Source organism: Coffea arabica, chromosome 2e (genome assembly GCF_036785885.1).
Source record: "Coffea arabica cultivar ET-39 chromosome 2e, Coffea Arabica ET-39 HiFi, whole genome shotgun sequence".
In the NCBI taxonomy this organism is placed as follows: Eukaryota; Viridiplantae; Streptophyta; class Magnoliopsida; order Gentianales; family Rubiaceae; genus Coffea; species Coffea arabica.
Window position 1 is genome coordinate 1019376 of NC_092313.1, and position 17830 is coordinate 1037205.

Sequence of the window (17830 nt, forward strand, 5' to 3'; positions counted from 1 at the left end):
TATTGATTTTACATGTCTGCAAGCTGGTGTGCAATGCTACCGTGCGCATGTGACCGTGTACGCACAAGAAAGTGGTGCTTAATTTCAAGGATCTGCTGGTAGAATGGGCCATGGGGTGGGGGGAGCAGTAATTGGATTGGATGATGTTGCGCCAGTATAACCTCTCGACAACATTGGTGAACTTCTCTTTGTCCTCGAGCGCCTGCTTTATCTTCGTGCTGTTCCTGTGCGAAGATCGGTCCATAATTTGCTTGCGCTTGAAGATAAACATGACCGCGGAGGGGTCATGTGTGTAGAAAGTGGTGAAACCATGGAGATCCCTTTCAAAGATACGCAGGCTTTGTATTCTTCTGTGAAGGAAGTTCGCGACAACTTGGAATACGGAACAACTCCAGCGCACACGCTCATCCACACAACCGTGTGACCAAACCAATTTTATAACTAATGAGTTTTGTTATTTCTATTTTCTAGTGAGCTCCAAATGTTAAGGGCCCAATTTCATAACAAAAATTGATACTCTCATTCATTGCCTAGCAATACAATAATAGCCAGGCGGCTTCACCAAATCCGATAGGCTGGTACAACCACCCTAGAGAGAGAGAGAGAGAGAGAGAGAGGGAAAAAAGAAAACAAAAGGGGAGGAAAGACGGCATTGACGGGAAGGTGGCGTCACATGGGCTGAGGTCAAAGGATGGTGGTAGAACAGAGAGAGAGATGTATGTTTTTTGAGTGGTATGAGGTGTGTATTTTAGGAACTTTGCGAATTTTTTGAAGTTACTATAGATAAGGTTGGATAAAAACTATCTATTAAAAACTAGCAAAAGCTCGAGCATCCAAATTGACCCAGGATTCATTAAAAACACTGATTACATTTTGCGCAAACGGATACCTATAGGGAACAGATAATATTGGAAAATTTCAAAAACACAATAAAATTCAAAGAGGCAGCACAAGGTTCTTGTTTGACATACCGGACTAGTTCCCATATTAACCGTGCAAAATCACCAACAGCCACAAAATCCGTTATTTTTGTGGACAAAAAGAACTACTTTCTCTGTTTAGCCTGCTTGAGTACCATTGTCAAAAGGTATATGGCAGGATTGAAACAATAGAAACATTTATTCAGAATTTGGATACTTAATTCACCTTCTAAGCTCATCCTCTTAATCAAAACAAGAAACCTATTGATTCTTCACCTAAGAAATCCAGCCTTCCGTTTTCCAAGTCTGCAAGATAGGGAGGTGAGTTACAACACTTGTGCAATGTTGTGGAGGCAAGGATAAAATGCAATCGCATCAATTTCACTTGTTTTCTTCAGTAAAACAAGTGAGGTACCCAAACAGTGAGCAACAAAAAGCGAGGAAGGCTAGAAAAAGTACATCAATACAACCACAAATATTTGAATCTGTACTTCTATACAATGTTACAAAAGAATGTGTTTTTACATGGCGGGGTAAAAATGCCTTATACTCCCTTCAGAGGCTGACAACTTTCAGATTTTGAAATTTTAAATGAAAAAATCACAGATCACATGGGGAAAAATGCAAAAGAAAGCCAAATCCTAACTAGCAAGATCATTTTATGTATCATAGTATCTAGATTCAGATATCCATACAGCTCTAGTTATTATAATGAAGTCCATAAAAGATCGCACCTACTTAGCACCTTGGAAATAATAAGATAGATGGTCCGACAGCAACTTTTGCAAAGAAAATTCTCATTTAGAAAGAAATCCAACCCCATTCAATCCAGCCCATTGAAACCAGGAATGCAGCATCCATGAGCAACTAAGAAGCCAGAGAAATGGTAACAAGTTTTTATGTACGAAGCTGACAAGCAAAAACAATAATGCAAAATTGACTAAAACCAGTTACAATTCGGATACAATCATAAAATCAGCCACCATCTTGATATTAATAACCACCTGTTCCCCTGGTAGGCATTATTGGTAAACTGCAACAGCATGAGCAGTGGCAAAACTGACCAGTTACCATTGTCTGTGCATCTACCATCCAATATTTCCCTACTGAAATACTTAAGGTCCTTCACTCTCAATCTCGAATGTGAGGACCCCTTATCTTAGCTAAAGAATAAAAGTAGATAAAGAATATTTTTAACAAACGAATTATTAGAACCCAACTTGTTATCAGTTATGTGCACAAGTACGATTCTGGACTGCAACCAAAATTCCCTAGAAACTTCAAGCGTCAGCACAAGTCTCTACCTAAAGGAAATTTCCGGACTTACCACCAATTATCTTGAAAAGAACTCATCAATCTCTCTGTAGTCTTTAGCATGGTGGCATTTCAAAGCCATTGACTTTCAATCAGTTATTGTTAGCATTGCTCCAAAAATAAGCACAAATTCTGCAGTTTTTTAACAAGCTAGAGACAGCAATGCATATAAGTTGGGTACTACACTTTCATTTCTAACATTCTCACAAGCTAGTTGTGGCAAAACTTGTCATGACCCTTCAAAATGACCTTTCATTTGCCTCACGTACCAGCCAAGTAATGTGTCCATTCCAAATACGAGATGACAAACTGTTGAGGAAAAAGCCATTCAAAATGTGAAATGTGAATAAGTGTAAACTTAGCTCAAGAAATCTCGTAAAGGCTTTTCATTTTTGAACCAAAAAATGCTGAACATAATGCTATGAAGAGAATCATACTTCTTTTTTTTTATTTTCTTTTTTTCCAAATCAGATAATGTCGCCCTCATATCAATGACATTAAGTAGCAACTAGAGATTTTATTTTAATTTCATTATATATCACTACTTATTAGATTTAAAAAGTGGTATACTTGAACACCTTATTCCTCCATTTACCTCATTTGCTATTGCAATACTACCTCTTCAAAAGAGGGAAAAAAAGGACAAAAACCGGAGATCTATTACCCCAATTAAGATATCTATCAATTTACACTATGTCTTTACTACGCCTCAATTGTTGCTTATCCTACCAATATTTTGTAGGGAACTGAAGAACATCAGAATGCACAACAATGACTTTGTTGCATTTGCAGTTCAAACAACTGCAAGATCCAAGAGATCTTCATTTCATGATCATAAAACTAAGCCTTATCATCTAGCGATGCAGGTTCAATTCCTACTACTTTGCTATTGCTTCTAATACTTTACATACCCTAAATATATATCAGCATTCCATACACCACGACACTAGATTACGACTCAGCATCATTGTAATATACCACTTCAAAGATAATCTCATATGCAAACCCTATTTCTTATTTCCATTTTCTCTTTGAGAAAGAAAAATAACAATCAATGAAACCAAAGAACATCCAAATAAGGCAATTGGGATCAAGTCGACAAAAGAAACCCACGATAAAAGAGTTTTCTTCAAATTTCAAACAGATTGCAAAAGATTAAGTTTTCTTTCTCCTGAATCAATGAACTACAATGCCCATCGAAAGCTAGCATTAACAAAATATTTATAGGCCCTAATTAATAGGAAAGAAAAGAAATTGAAGAGTTCATAATATCCAACCTCTAAAGGATAAAAATAAATTCTTTTTTTTTTTTGGGTCTTCCCCGAGACCAAAGATTTGTACTTTATTTCTTCCTCCAATTCATAAAATAACATCACGACAGGAACATATTACAAAGTCAAAATCTTTTACCCATCAGTCTTGAATTGATAGATCAATTACAAAATTGATCAGACAGGGAGGGTATCGACGGAGGGAGGCTGGTTACTAGTATGATTGACGGTGGACGACGAGACGGACGAGTCGGCGCCGAAGGACCGGAGATTGGTGAACATGAGAGGGCGGTCCTTAGCCTCTTCTTCGTCCTCGTCGTCGGACTCAGAGGTATTGAGGTTAACGCAGGAGCATCGTTCAAGCGACGCGAAGAATGCGGAAGCCACGCTCATCCCGAACCACCTGGCCAGGCCGTCCAGCTTCTCGTAGGGCGAATTCTCCATAATAATCGAGAGATAGAGAGAGATGGATGAAAGATAGATCGATCGACAAAGAATTCAAGCCCTAGGACTGGAGAATAGGAAAGAGGGGGAGCTGGAGCTGCTCGTTGAATCTGGGAGAGAAAAGAACGAGGAGGAATAGCTAATCGAGAAAGTGAGGATTCCAGGAGGAGATATTGGTCATTAACACGAAGGCGGTGCTGGAGGTCCACACACGATAAAGTTTTTTTTTTTCCTTGAAGGAAAACACACTATAAAGTCTGAGTGCAATTAGTGGTAGGATTAGTTAATAAGTTAATTACAACATTTTTCTAAGGTAAGCAAAATTAAAATTATTAAATAGGGAAAGCATTTAGGACAGGGGTTACAATTGGGATGCAGTACACCAAAAATAAGGCAATCAATTATTAATTTCGTTAAATTATTTCGTACTACTTGAATTGTATCACTATTTGATAAAAAGAAAATTAACATCGGACCTACTTTTTTTTATCGTTTATCATATTTTTCCAACAATTTGATAGTATATATTGTCTACCCTATTTATCCAAACGACGTTGGTCATAGACCGGTAAGGGTAACCAAACCATTTATAATTTTGGCTAATTCTAATTGTATGTGACGGTTTGAATGAAATTTCATTTCATACCCTAACCTTGTTTGGTTACTCGATGATCACTTAACCTATTGAACGAGGTTTGTGTATAATCCTCTTATACATAGGAAAAATAATAATTAGATTTAAAAGGAAAAAAGCAACATAGTATATCTAAATTAAATAAAAGTATTCAATCCTATAATTTTAAAAGTCTCCCAACAAATTACTACATGACTAAAAGGGATAATTGTAGAAACCTCCCCTGAGGTTTCTGACACTTGCACTGACCTCCCCTGAACTTACTAATCCTTTGCAATTTAGTTTGTTTCATGTCCAATGAATGACAAAATACTACAAATCAATTAACAATTAATAAACTTTAAAGGGTGTAATTTATAGGCAAATACGCATTACCTATTTAAAGTACCGGCTCTTTATGGGTATTTTACTTTCAAACATTTAATTTATGATAAATACATCAATGTTTGTAAGTAAAATTCAAAAAGTGTTACGGGAATATTCTTACAAAAAGGAAATCGGTAGGTTATCTATTTAATATAAATTAAATATTAAAAAAAAAAAGAAATGGCCCATAAAGTATTAATTCTTTATGGCTTTCATCCATTAGATGAGTAAAGTATTGACTCTTTATGGGCATTTATTTTTTAAAAAAATATTTAATTATCCCTAAATTAAATGATTTCTTTTTTTTAATTTACTGAGGGGAGGTTTCTGCAATTATCTCTAAATTAAATGATTCAGAATAAAATGTCCATAAAATTTTTTCATTTTTTTAAGCAATGGATAAGTAAAATTTAGGGAGTGGAGAGGAGAAAGGGGATAATTGAACATCAACTGGTATGACTTAGAGACCATTTGGTAAAATTTCTGATTGAAGTGTGAATTGCGATAGAGTGTTTGGATACCAAAAGGGAAATTTGCCAAATTGGTCCCTAACATTTACCAAAAACACTTTTTTAGTTCCTAACATATAAAATCAGCCAAAATTGTCCTTCACATTTAAATTGTGATCCAATTTGGTCATAATGCTCGTTTTTGCTCCTTTCTCCGGCTAAAAATAGCACGCCCCTCTCACGTGGTCATATTTTCAAGGGCAAAATTGGAAAACAAAAGCTTTCTTCTTTCTTCTTTTTCCCTGTTTCTTCTTCTCCATCGCGACCGAGAGCCCTCATCACCGCCGCCGCATCCTCCGCCCCTCCAACCTCGCTTGTCCGCCGCCTCTCTCTATTGTCGCGCGATCTTTGCTCCGCTGCCCTGCGCACTGCCCTCGTCTCTCTCTCTAGTCGACCGCATCCTTCCACTAGCTCACCCGCGACCCCAGCGCACGCCGCCCGCTGCTCAGCGCGTCGCCACTGCGCGGCTCTCTTTCATCCTCCGCCTGCCCCGACGCCGCAGCCCGCATCCACGAGAAGCAGCCGCCGCCGCTGCTCGACGCCACTGGCGCGCGTCGCGTACCTCACCTCACCTTACTTCACTCCCTCTTCTCTCTCCTCGCGCCTCCACCAGTGAACGCGGCACCTCTTCTGATCACCTCCAAATATGCTTCTGTTCAGGTGAACTCAGTCACCGTTGTGGTGAACCTGTCCTTAAAGAGTCGAAGCAAGATAAAGATCGTGAGATCAGGGATCGTCCCCAGTGGATCTAGGATTTGTGTTTTCCAATTTTGCCTTTGAAAATATGACCACGTGAGAGGGGCGTGCTATTTTTAGTCGGAGAAAGGAGCAAAAACGAGCATTAGGACCAAATTGGATCACAATTTAAATGTGAAGGACAATTTTGGCTGATTTTATATGTTAGGGACTAAAAAAGTGTTTTTGGTAAATGTTAGGGACCAATTTGGCAAATTTCCCATATCAAAATTATCCCAAATAATATTTCGCTTGCATCACAAACACATTTCCCAACCTAACTTTTTATATTCCCAACTACTTTTTATCTCACATACATCACATCACAAAAAGTGTTACAGTAATTATTCCAAATAATATTTCAAATAATACACTATCTTAAACAAACCTGTGTTGGAATATTCTAAACCATGCATGGCCCAAATTATGAAGCAAAGCACATCAAACACCTCCTCCTTGAGCTGCCTTGACCCACCTGCTTCTACTCCACCGGAGCCGTTTTTATCCGAAGCAGATTACGGGGTCGATTAATGTGCATGCCACGTCACAAGGAAAATATGTGTACGTCTGAAATGGTCAATCCACTCAGTCTGGATGGATAAGTCGTTGACAAACTGAAGAAGAAACACCAGTGATTCACAAAAATGGCAACCCTTTCAAACTCAACTCCTTTGTCGCAGAAAGTCTTCTCTGCCACTGGAAGAAATTCCCTCTCAACAAGACACCATCGTTCTTCTCTTAGATTTTCTGGTACAAGAAGTCAAGAACCTCTACTAATCTTTTCTTTATTTTTTTTCTCTCCCTTTTAATCTGACAACTACTTGAACTGCCAGAAATTAATGTTTGATCTTAATGTAATCTGGGCAGCTTCAAGAAGAGACGACGATCCCGAACAAGTACAACCTAATGAAAATGTATCCCAATTCAAGGAGCTAAGAAGCGTAGCTTGTGGCGTCCTTGCTGTCTGGGCAGTGACTGCTGCCTCACCCGTCATCGGGGCAAATGTAGGTTAATTTCCGCCGACCAATCTCATCTTCCTTTCCCTTTTCGGTCTGCACAATTTCAGGTCCATTTGGAGATTAATTTGAGCCCAAAATCTTGCGTCATCGATCTTTGGGTGTTGCCATATCAATATATTTAGCATTCTTTTGTTAGTCTCAAGACAGAATCTCGTATAACTAACAATTGATCTTGTGGTTAGCCTGTTCTTGTGCACCACACGCGTATCAAACTTGAAGATGATAGAATACTTTTTGACTGCTGTTGATATAAAGAGGCACAGCCTGAGCGATATGATTAAGTATATAGCAGGAGTAGTGAATAGTGATATACTCGTATGCAGATAAGGTTGCCGCCGCTGTCAACAGAGCCCAACAGGTGTGAGCGTGCATTTGTTGGCAACACCATTGGTCAAGCAAATGGTGTGTATGACAAGCCACTCGATCTCCGCTTTTGTGATTACGCAAATGACAAGTCCAACCTCAAGGGCAAATCTCTCGCTGCGGCGCTCCTGTCCGAAGCTAAATTTGATGGGGCTGACATGACTGAAGTCGTCATGACCAAGGCTTATGCCGTTGGAGCAAGCTTTAAGGGTACTTCCACCGTTTCTTTTCTCTTTTTCCTTTTTTCAATTTCAGCCTCAAAATTAGTACTAGTGTTACTTAAAAACCTGATCAACTTTGGGAATCGATTGTAAAGGCGAGAATCCATCGTATTTGGCTTGGTTAAAGTGAGGAAAGCGTCATTCTTTTTGAGCTTGAGATCAGACTAATTCTTCTAAGGTGTATCTGCAGGTACAGACTTCTCCAATGCAGTTCTGGACCGAGTCAACTTTGGGAAAGCCAACCTCCAGGGAGCTTTATTCAAGAATACTGTACTATCTGGATCCACCTTTGACGGAGCTCAACTTCAAGATGCAGTTTTCGATGATACTATCATAGGATACATCGACCTTCAGAAGCTTTGCACAAATAAAACTATCAGCGAGGATGGGAGAGCTACTTTGGGGTGCCGATGACTCCGGCCTTGTTTTCCATCGCTTTCGCTTCTGATCCAATTTTCTCTCTAAGACTAATGGTGTAAACTGCAATTTTTGTATTTATGAGAATTTATAATGTAATGCACCTCAAATTGCAGATTTACTGTGTCCTCGTTTTCGTACAGATTTGTTATAGCCCATGTAGGCAAAACATCTCAGTTTTCATAAGCTTTGTTTGTTGTCAGTTTCTAATGTCAGTTATGCTGCAAATGTTGCCAGGAGATAGATGGTTTTGGGGGAAGACAAGCTTAGTACTATTAAGCTTCAAATGTCAATTAAGCTGCAAGTTTTTCTAAAAATTTTCAAAAAATTATATGTATAGAACAAAAAAGACAAAACAAATGACCACGAAGAAAATCGAATTCTGCTTTAGTAGGCTACAGATCCAAGGAAGGATGTAGATTCGCAGTTCTTTCTGAAAGTAAAAGTTGGTCCATCAAATATTCTTTTTCTCCAAACACACTCCAGCATTTATGCTCCATGAAGCACACAGCCAGAAAGCAAAGAATCCCAATCTCCAGAAGTAATCTTCCATTCAATTATGCCTAATCTGCGTCTCCCACAAATCACACCATAAATCATCACCTACGTACTATTCAGAGTGACGGAGAAGAACATGGGCACCACTCTCGTTCATGTCATTAGCGCACTTTTGCTTGTTGCCTCAGTAAATATTCAAGGTATGCCTTAAATTTATCTGCAATCCGCAGGATTCGGGGTTTATATAGTTGATAAAGAGACTGTTTCCTAAATAGAGAACTAAACATATTGTTTTTATTGTTGCAATTAGGAATTGAAGGAACTATTGGTGTTAACTATGGCACGGTGGCCGACAACCTACCTCCGCCAGCTGAAGTTGCACATTTTCTCCTCGAAAACACCATTATCAATCGTGTGAGGCTTTTTGATGCCAACCCTGAAATTTTAGAAGCATTTGCTCACACTGGTATTGCCATTACATTAACTGTCCCCAATAATGAAATTCCACAGCTTACAAATCTCAGTTTTGCACAACAGTGGGTCACAGCCAACATTACACCTCATTTTCCTGCCACCAACATAGTCCGGATTCTTGTAGGGAATGAAGTAGTTTCCAGTGCTAGCAAATTGTTGATAACCAGTCTTGTCCCTGCAATGCAGACGCTCCACACTGCCCTTGTTGCTGAGTCTTTAGACCATCGTATTAAAGTTTCAACTCCACATTCCCTAGGTATTCTTTCGAGCTCAAGCCCACCGTCCAGTGGGAAATTTCGGCAAGGTTATGATACTCATGTGCTCAAGCCATTGCTAAGCTTCCTGAGAGCCACGGATTCACCTTTTCTAGTGAACCCATATCCATTCTTTGGCTGCTCTGCGGACACTCTAGATTATGCACTATTTAGGCCCAATTCAGGCGCTTTTGATGACGACACAAAGTTTACCTACACAAACATGCTAGATGGCCAATTAGATGCAGTTTTCTCAGCACTAAAGCTCCTGGACTTTTCTGATCTCGAGATTGTCATAGCTGAAACAGGCTGGCCCTCAAAAGGAGATGCAGGGCAAGTTGGCGTTGATGCCGATACGGCAGCTGAATACAACAGAAAGCTCATGCAGCATGTAACATCTGGGGTTGGGACACCCCTCATGCCGAACAGAACATTTGAGACGTACATTTTTGCTCTTTTTAATGAGGATTTAAAGCCAGGGCCAACTTGCGAGAGAAATTTTGGTCTCTTCCAGCCAGATATGACTCCAGTATATGACATTGGAATTCTCCGGCCAACGGTAGCTGCAGCTGCTGATAATCACCATAGTGCTAGATATTTGTTCGTAGTTGTATTCATTTGCTTGATTGGTTTGTAAACTTGGCTCTGGCAGGCTAAAGCGAATTTCCCTTCCTACCCAACCCCACAAGCTGCACCAGTCAATCCCAGTCCAATCCCGGCTTCAGGGGCAAAACGATGGTGTCTGCCGGAGACAGGAGCTAAAGAAGATGCATTGCAGAAGAATCTTGATTATATATGTGGATTGGGAATGGACTGCAAACCAATCCAAGAGGGCGGAGCATGCTATCTTCCCAACACTGTTCGAGGTCATGCAGCCTATGCCATGAATGCATATTATCAAGCTACGGGAAGGAATGATTACGCCTGTGACTTCGGAGGAACTGGAGCCATCACCAAATCAGATCCAAGTATGTTGATTTTGCAACCATAGATCAAGTTTCAACACTCATTTTGTTCTTAGTGATGCATAATCATAGTTTTAACTTGTGTAATCTATTTATATTCAAATTTCAGGTTATGGGAACTGCAAATACTGAAAAGAAGAAACTGGGATTCACGGATGCTTGGCTGCTAAATTCTGTTGTTCAGAGCTGTGAAGCAAGAAATGTCATATGAGCACTGTAATGTGAGGATAACGAGTAATAGTGGAAGAATAGTATAGACTTTACAGGGTGCAAAAATTTAAGAGGAATTCTCTGCTAAGCAAGAAAAAATTTTATGTACCAAAGTTTTGAGTTATTTGTAGGGTATGCAGTCCTAACGATTTGTTGTATCCACTATCCACAAGCTTTTCCACTCCAACAAGTCTCCAAACCTGAATAAGTTCAGCATACAAAGAGATCATCTAATCCAGAAATAGTAGGTGTTTATTTATGCAAGTTGTCTTTCTTACTCCCCGGCCCGCCCTCCAAAAAAAACATAGAGAGAATCCAATCCAGAAATGGAAAACCCTGCAAACAGTAGCCGAACGTATCAAACCAATCAACAGGACCAAACGTAGTTTCAGAATTGAGAGGAAAATGGAAATTTCTAGGGCAACATGGAGACGTTTATCATCATATCATTATTATTATTTTGCTCCTTTTCTATTAAAATGGAATCATCCAAAATGAGTAAGATATGGTTTACCTCATGCGCAAAGTTCTATTCTGTATATAAAGTCAATATTGTCATTTTTAGGCTTAAATACATTTTGCCCCCTTGTAATTAGGTGTTAGTAGCACATCGCCCCCTATGTTCATGAAACCTACAAATTACCCGCTAATGCTAATAATAGTCTAATGTATTTGGATAGCAAAAGTATAATTATGCCCTCATTGTTAGAATATTGTCCAATGACCATTTGTCTTTTTCTATTTCTTCATGTAGTTTTCCTTATTATTGTTTGAATTTCTTTCCTACTATAAAATACAAATTTTCATAATAATGTACTAAAGACTGTCTTATGAAAAAAAAAAATAATTAGCACAAGAATTTTAAAAAAGTATATATTTATTCTAAGTAACTCCTATTTTATTAACAAATTATCATTATGCATTATTTGTTAAATATAAATATTTTACTCTTTTTCTTCATCTACTTTTCTTCTTGATGCTTATTAACAGTTTATTTGACACACAATCATATACAGATATATTTTTGTTGAATATTTAATTATCACAAATTATTATAAGAAACTAAAACTATTTAACAATAGTACTTTATGTAATTTCTATTTTTATTAAAAATTAGTGCATCATAAACATCTTATTAATAATTAATGCATACTAGTGCACCATCAAAATTGCATCAATAATTGATACACAACAAGAATTTGTTAAAGAACAATAGAAACTACTTTAGGTTTTTTTAATTATGTATGCACTCTTGTTTCGTATAATAATTTGTGATAGTTAAACATTCTACATAACTAAATAACCCAACAAAAGAAATTGTTAATGAGAAAATATAATATGTTAAACCATAAAAATAAATTCTTTGATACATTACTATTAAAATTTGTAAATCCTAGCCGATGGAGTAAAAAGGAATCCATTATACATTTGTCTGGACAGTAGATTATTTGGCCAAATATATTTGCTGATATCACCATTACAATTTTTAATACAATTTTTTATCTTTTCAATTACTTTTTTATCTCACATACATCACATCATAAAAAGTTCTATAATAATTATTTTAAATAATATTTCAAATAATACCCTATCTAAACAAATAGAAGATGGCGAAGAAGGAGAAAAGAAAAGCGATCATCATCTAACAATGTCTAACAAAGAGGGCATAATTGTTTTTTGCTAGAAACATACGCTTGCCTAGTGGTCGTCGATAGGAGGCAATTTGCTATTTGATCCTTAAAGGGGGGCAATACCTGATTTAGCCTATTATTTTTGTTTTTGTAAATTTTTCATTGAAAACAAAAACTATTTATATATCATGTCCATTCTGCCTCGAGGCGGTGAATTGGTGATTGGTAAAGCAAAAGTAAATAAATATAAGGTGAAAAATCCCCAGGGTTTTCAAATTTGGGAATTTAGAAGCGGATGAGCCAAATTTCTGCCTCCCAATTTTAAACTCGCACTGAAGAACTTGCGCTATTATTTGTTGATTTGACACTTTTTGACTGTAGTAGAAAGAGTAATTTACTCGAAGAACGATGATACATCTCCGTCGAACGAACATCTACGTCTACGACAGCGACTGTCAAGGTTGAGGCAGTGGCGGCAACTTTCGTCTTGCTTTTGTTTCGATCTCTACATACTGCCCAGTCCCACGGGTTTACTACTGATATCTTAAATATATATAGGATAAGCAGCGAATAAAATTCTTCGTCTACAGTTTCGTTTTTCTGCTAGGGTTTCGATAAAAGTTTTTCCAGTATCTAAAATTGTCCCCCCTTTCCTTGAGATCATTCGGTTACGCAATGGCTGAATGGCAACAATTTATTCAATCTGTTTTCTTTGGCGTAATCTTCTCCTTTCTGCTTGCGAAGCTCTTCGCTGTAATTTTCGCTTTCCGAGAAGAAAATCTCCGGGTCGTCCGTGGCGATCCGACCGAAGAATCCCAATCGAAACCCTCAGCCGCCGCGATCGAACGGGAAATTTCAGAATCAGATTCTAGGGTTTTCGAAGAGAACAAGCCGTTGATTGCCGATACAGAAAAGGACATTGCTGCCGCTGTCGCCAAGGAGAGCGGGTCAGTTACTACTCCTGGTGGGGACGATACTTATACTAGTGGTAGTGATAGTGATAGTGATTGGGAGGGCGTTGAGAGTACCGAATTGGATGAGGCTTTTAGTGCGGCAACCGCGTTTGTGGCCGCAACCGCTGCGGATAGGTCATCACAGAAAGTCTCGAATGATGTGCAGCTGCAGCTCTACGGCCTGTATAAGATTGCCACTGAGGGACCCTGCAGCACCCCTCAGCCGTCGCCCCTCAAGATGACTGCCCGTGCCAAGTGGTAATGCTCCTTTTCAGCTTCTCTCTCTCTCTCTCTCTCTCACACACACACACACACTAGGAACACTTTTGCAATGCATTTGTGGATGAGCAAACTGTTACTGTACTCTTTCTACGATCTTATTGTGGTTGATTCGGTGTGATTTTTGTACTATTCAAGTGGCTGGTTGGTTCAATTCTTGTGCAGATAGTTTTATAATTGAAGCTTTGCTGGAATGTTGTGGCCAATCAAGAATTGGTTTTTAATTTCTCTACCAGATAAATTACCCTCACATTGTGGCTTTTATGGCCATTGCAAGGCTAGTTATATATATATATATATATCTTCTTTCTAATCCTTCCATTGGTCAATGAATGAGAATTGCCTAGCCCCGTTATTCAAAGCATATCGTCTAGAAATCATATTATCCTCCACTTGTAATAAATCTAAATGAAGTATTCTCTAATAAGAAATTTCTCATGCAAGTAAAATTTCATCAATTGTCTGTTTGGATTGTGAGGTTGTCAGTTTCGAACTTCATTCCTCTGTATATCATGCTAGTCATCCATTTTTACCTTTGCTTGCAAGTCACTCTGAAGCAAATACATGGTTTCCCTCGTAACTTGGTTTGATGTTTATGAGAATAGCCTTGTTTTGTTTGTAACTTGGGTTAATGTGTTTGAGAATACCTTGTCGGGGTGGTTGATCAAATTGTTTTCACCACCTTCAAAATTTGGGAGTGTTGTCATATGTGCACGGGGAATCTGGACTCATCTTTTTATATATGAGATAAGAATGAGAGGCAAGACTGGTTACTGAGTGATCTTTAGAATGTGAAAGATAATAGAGAGTGCTATTAGCTTTGATTATACTACTAGTGACCAGTGTGTGATTGTATTTGGTTTTCCTGTTGAAAACGCTCTCCTTGGTCTTTGTTGTTCTTTGTGCTTTTTGGTCTAAATTTCAGATGGATGCATTTGTCTGGGAAAGTACTCATATTAAGACACTTTTTGGGTTTTTTTTTTAACATATGATGATTATAAGCTTGTGAGATAGATGATTGTTTATTATGTGATGTCTATCAGTTATTCTTCTGTTTGGGATGAATATCTCAATTCTGATAAGTGAGAAAAAAATCTCATGTTCGCTAGGCAAGCATGGCAGAAATTGGGTGCTATGCCCCCTGAAGAAGCAATGCAGAAGTACATTGAGATTGTTACTGAATTGTATCCTTCTTGGATTACCAATACAGCTACTGTAAGTGTTTAAACTGTCTAAATTACTGGGCATTTTTTTTTTTTGGGGGTGCTAGTCCTTATTGTTACACATGGTTAATGACAGAAGAAGGAAGGTAAAGAGTCTAGTGGTGCATCAAGTGCAGGATCCAGAGGACCGATGGGACCTGTTTTCAGTACTTTTACTTATGAGGATGAACCTGGAAATGACCTGTAAGATTTCTACATATGTTAGATTGAAGGTCTAATTTGAAGACTTGAACTTGATTTTCTTTATTTGATTGAATACAAATCTTTAGGCTTTGTTGAAATGGTGAAGGGCTTTCACAATTTACCTTTTAGAGGTTACTGATATAGTTTCAAGATGCAACATGATATTTAGTTTACAACATGATTGTCATTTAATTTGATTGCTTCGTGTTTGAGGTTCCAATTGTTATTATTTGTGGCACTTCCCTTCACCCCCCTTCTGCGATGCTTTCATCAAACGGCATCGGCATTTAAGCAGTTTCTAATTGTTCTTGTTGCACTTCGTGTAGTGCATATGATTCAAGGATAATTGTTCTTTGAACAAACTTTGAATTGTAGTCTGAAGGATTGCTACATTCTTTGCAGAAAATTGGATGCAATACACGCTTTTGCGAGAGAAGGAGATGCAGGGAATTTACTTCAGTGCATTGAAAATGGTTTTCCAGTAAATGCAAAGGGTTGGTTTTTTTCTTCTGTCTTGAAGATTAGAATTTTTTTTGTGATGTTATGAACTTGTAATTTGGGTAATAAAAGTTTTTTAAACTAGTTTTCAAGAACCCTTTACTGCTGGACTATATACTTCTGGATTTTACCTGGAAGAATGAGCAATGAATGGGGAAAATATGTTTTCATTTGCCAATATTGCACCAGTTACTTGATGGTCCTTGAAATGAATGGCAAACATTGAAATCTGATGCATTTCACAAAATGAAATAAGAATCCTAGTGTGTTTTCATGTTTCACTGTGATATCATGTAGTTTCATTAAAATAATTGCAGATAGTGAGGGTAGGGCGCCGTTACACTGGGCCGTGGATCGTGGTCATCTGAATGTCACAGAATTGCTTCTAAGCAAAGGTGCTGATATAAATGCAAAGGTGAAAGACTACCTTGATATACTTTGAACTTCTGTTATGTATTTTCTTCATGTTTTGACCTTTCATGTAATAACCATACCACATTGTTTTGGGGGATTAAGTGAAATCCTTTAGCTCTTTTTTTAACCAATGGCTATGACTTTAATATCTGGTTATACCTTGTGTTTAGATGATAAAGACCTTTGCTTTCGCTTCTTTATTAGGAATTAGAAGTTATTCGATTTTCAATCGCTCCCCTCTTTTTTGTTCTTTTTATTTATTTTTATTTTTGTTCTTTTCTGCGTGGGGGAGAGGCGTAAGGTGCTGGCCTTTTCATTCTGTTCCTGATGCTTGGCCAAAAAAAATGTAAGAAGAGGCCAACATTGAGATGATTTGGCATGCACTTTTATTTTTTTCCCCCATTTCCGATGATCCTCATCTTAGGACTATTTGCGAAGGTGGCAGCTGATTTGAAAACAGCTATTTTCACCTTTAACCCTTTTATAATTACTGATGTTTCATTGCTTGCTCAAGTTTTTGTCCCTTTCTACTGCAGGACAATGATGGTCAAACAGCATTACATTATGCTGCTGTATGTGAAAGGGCAACTCTTGCAGAATTCCTAGTGAAACATAAAGCTGATATAGAAATAAAGGACAATGATGGCAATTCTCCTGCCGATCTTTGTGAATTGAACTGGCCTTGGATGCAGCAATCAGCTAATGTGACTGACTGAGGATTTTTCGGTGTTATATTCCACTGATTGAAATTTTAACATTGTACATGCTATACATAATTATTAGGTTTACCTCTTAAAAGGTCATCTTTAACATATGCTATGTCCATTTGGAAGTTGCATTCTTTTTTATTTCTCATTGGCTTTAGTTTGCATTATTTGATTTGATTTTAGCATTTTGGCTTGAATTTTATTAACTATAGATGTTCCATTTTGTTTTGAACTCTAGGTTTTATGCTCTATCCAAAAACTGAGTTAACAGCAGCCATAAATCTTACTGGGATTGAACTTGAACTTACTTTCCCCATTCCTATGGCTGATAAAGATGTTAGATATTCTACCCTTGCAAGGAAAAAAGAAATACTGAAATAATATTGAGGGTTAAAAGTATGGAATCCACTTAAACTTTACTCTTTAGTTGTACTTTATCCTCTTAACTCAATAAATAGGCATTTTGTCCTTTTTTTTATTTTAGATCAAAAGAACTCCTCTCATATTAATTATTTTTTAATTTCTTTTTCCTCCTTTTTTTTGCTCTTTTTCTACTTGTCCCTTGTCTTTAAAATTTTCTCACTTCTCTCATATAATTGACTACTTTCTTCTCTTTGCCATTATATATATATTAATTGCAATCTTTAAACTTATTCTCTATTTATTTCTATCTTTTGTTATTGGAAGTATTAATGATGATAAAGTCTATGCTATGACAAAATATATGTTATCTACGCATATAACTATTTCACATATTACTTTAATAAATATGTTTAGAGCTTAGAATAAAATAAATTTTAATGTCAATAGTAACAAATTTAGATTGTAATAATATAATGGTTAATTAACTTTACATAAAAAAAAGCAAATAAAATTATTAGTTACCTTTTTTGGGAAATACTTTTAAATATTAAGTAATTTAAAGTTTTTGTTTGCTAGTATCTTTTTAAATAGTGTAATGGTTATAATTTTTTTACGCCATCCAATTTGTCTTAAATTTTTTAATAGTATAAATAAATAAAACAAGAATGAAATTAGGGATAATTTCAGAAACCTCCCCTGAGGTTTCTAACAGTCTCACTCACCTCCCCTGAATTTTGTAAAATATCAGATACCTCTCCTGAAATTATAGTTGGAGTAACAAGATTAGCCCATGTCAGAAAAATGAGCATTAAAAAAATATTTTGAGGAGTGAGATGATATTTGTGTTCCACATATGCCTTTTTTGCTTATCTACAACTTGAGCTAAAGCAAAAGCAAAAAAAAAAAGTACTCAGTTGAACCAAATAGAGACAAATGCAGATGGCTTCTTCAAGTAGTGTTACAAT

General features: G+C 37.3%; 3 protein-coding genes and 1 long non-coding RNA gene across 5 annotated transcripts; 3 read left to right on the forward strand and 1 right to left on the reverse strand.

Annotated features, from left to right (window-relative positions):
- Positions 1-828: 828 nt before the first annotated feature.
- LOC113729903 (uncharacterized) lies at positions 829-4193 on the reverse strand. Its single transcript, XR_003458248.2, has 2 exons — positions 3645-4193; positions 829-1226 (listed from the first exon to the last, which is right to left on the reverse strand). It is a non-coding gene; the product is annotated as an uncharacterized lncRNA (long non-coding RNA).
- A 2568-nt stretch (positions 4194-6761) lies between these two features.
- Positions 6762-8355, forward strand: LOC113729904 (thylakoid lumenal 17.4 kDa protein, chloroplastic-like). The gene is made up of 4 exons (XM_027254224.2): positions 6762-6943; positions 7061-7197; positions 7536-7785; positions 7987-8355. Exons 1-4 carry the CDS (start codon positions 6838-6840, stop codon positions 8208-8210), a joined length of 717 nt encoding a protein of 238 aa, XP_027110025.1. The 5' UTR covers positions 6762-6837; the 3' UTR covers positions 8211-8355.
- A 346-nt stretch (positions 8356-8701) lies between these two features.
- Positions 8702-10852, forward strand: LOC113729905 (glucan endo-1,3-beta-glucosidase). Of its 2 annotated transcripts, XM_027254226.2 has the most exons (5): positions 8705-8911; positions 9022-9125; positions 9222-9998; positions 10092-10407; positions 10514-10850. In XM_027254226.2, the coding sequence occupies exons 1-5, from the start codon at positions 8848-8850 to the stop codon at positions 10534-10536; spliced, it is 1284 nt and encodes a 427-aa protein (XP_027110027.1). In that variant the 5' UTR covers positions 8705-8847; the 3' UTR covers positions 10537-10850. The 2 variants fall into 2 exon arrangements, with proteins under 2 accessions (XP_027110026.1, XP_027110027.1); XM_027254225.2 differs by having other exon boundaries at positions 8702-8911; positions 9022-9998; positions 10514-10852.
- A 1605-nt stretch (positions 10853-12457) lies between these two features.
- On the forward strand, positions 12458-16643 carry LOC113729906 (acyl-CoA-binding domain-containing protein 1-like). Its single transcript, XM_027254229.2, has 6 exons — positions 12458-13456; positions 14587-14692; positions 14777-14883; positions 15286-15377; positions 15699-15796; positions 16332-16643. Exons 1-6 carry the CDS (start codon positions 12921-12923, stop codon positions 16509-16511), a joined length of 1119 nt encoding a protein of 372 aa, XP_027110030.1. The 5' UTR covers positions 12458-12920; the 3' UTR covers positions 16512-16643.
- Positions 16644-17830: the final 1187 nt, after the last annotated feature.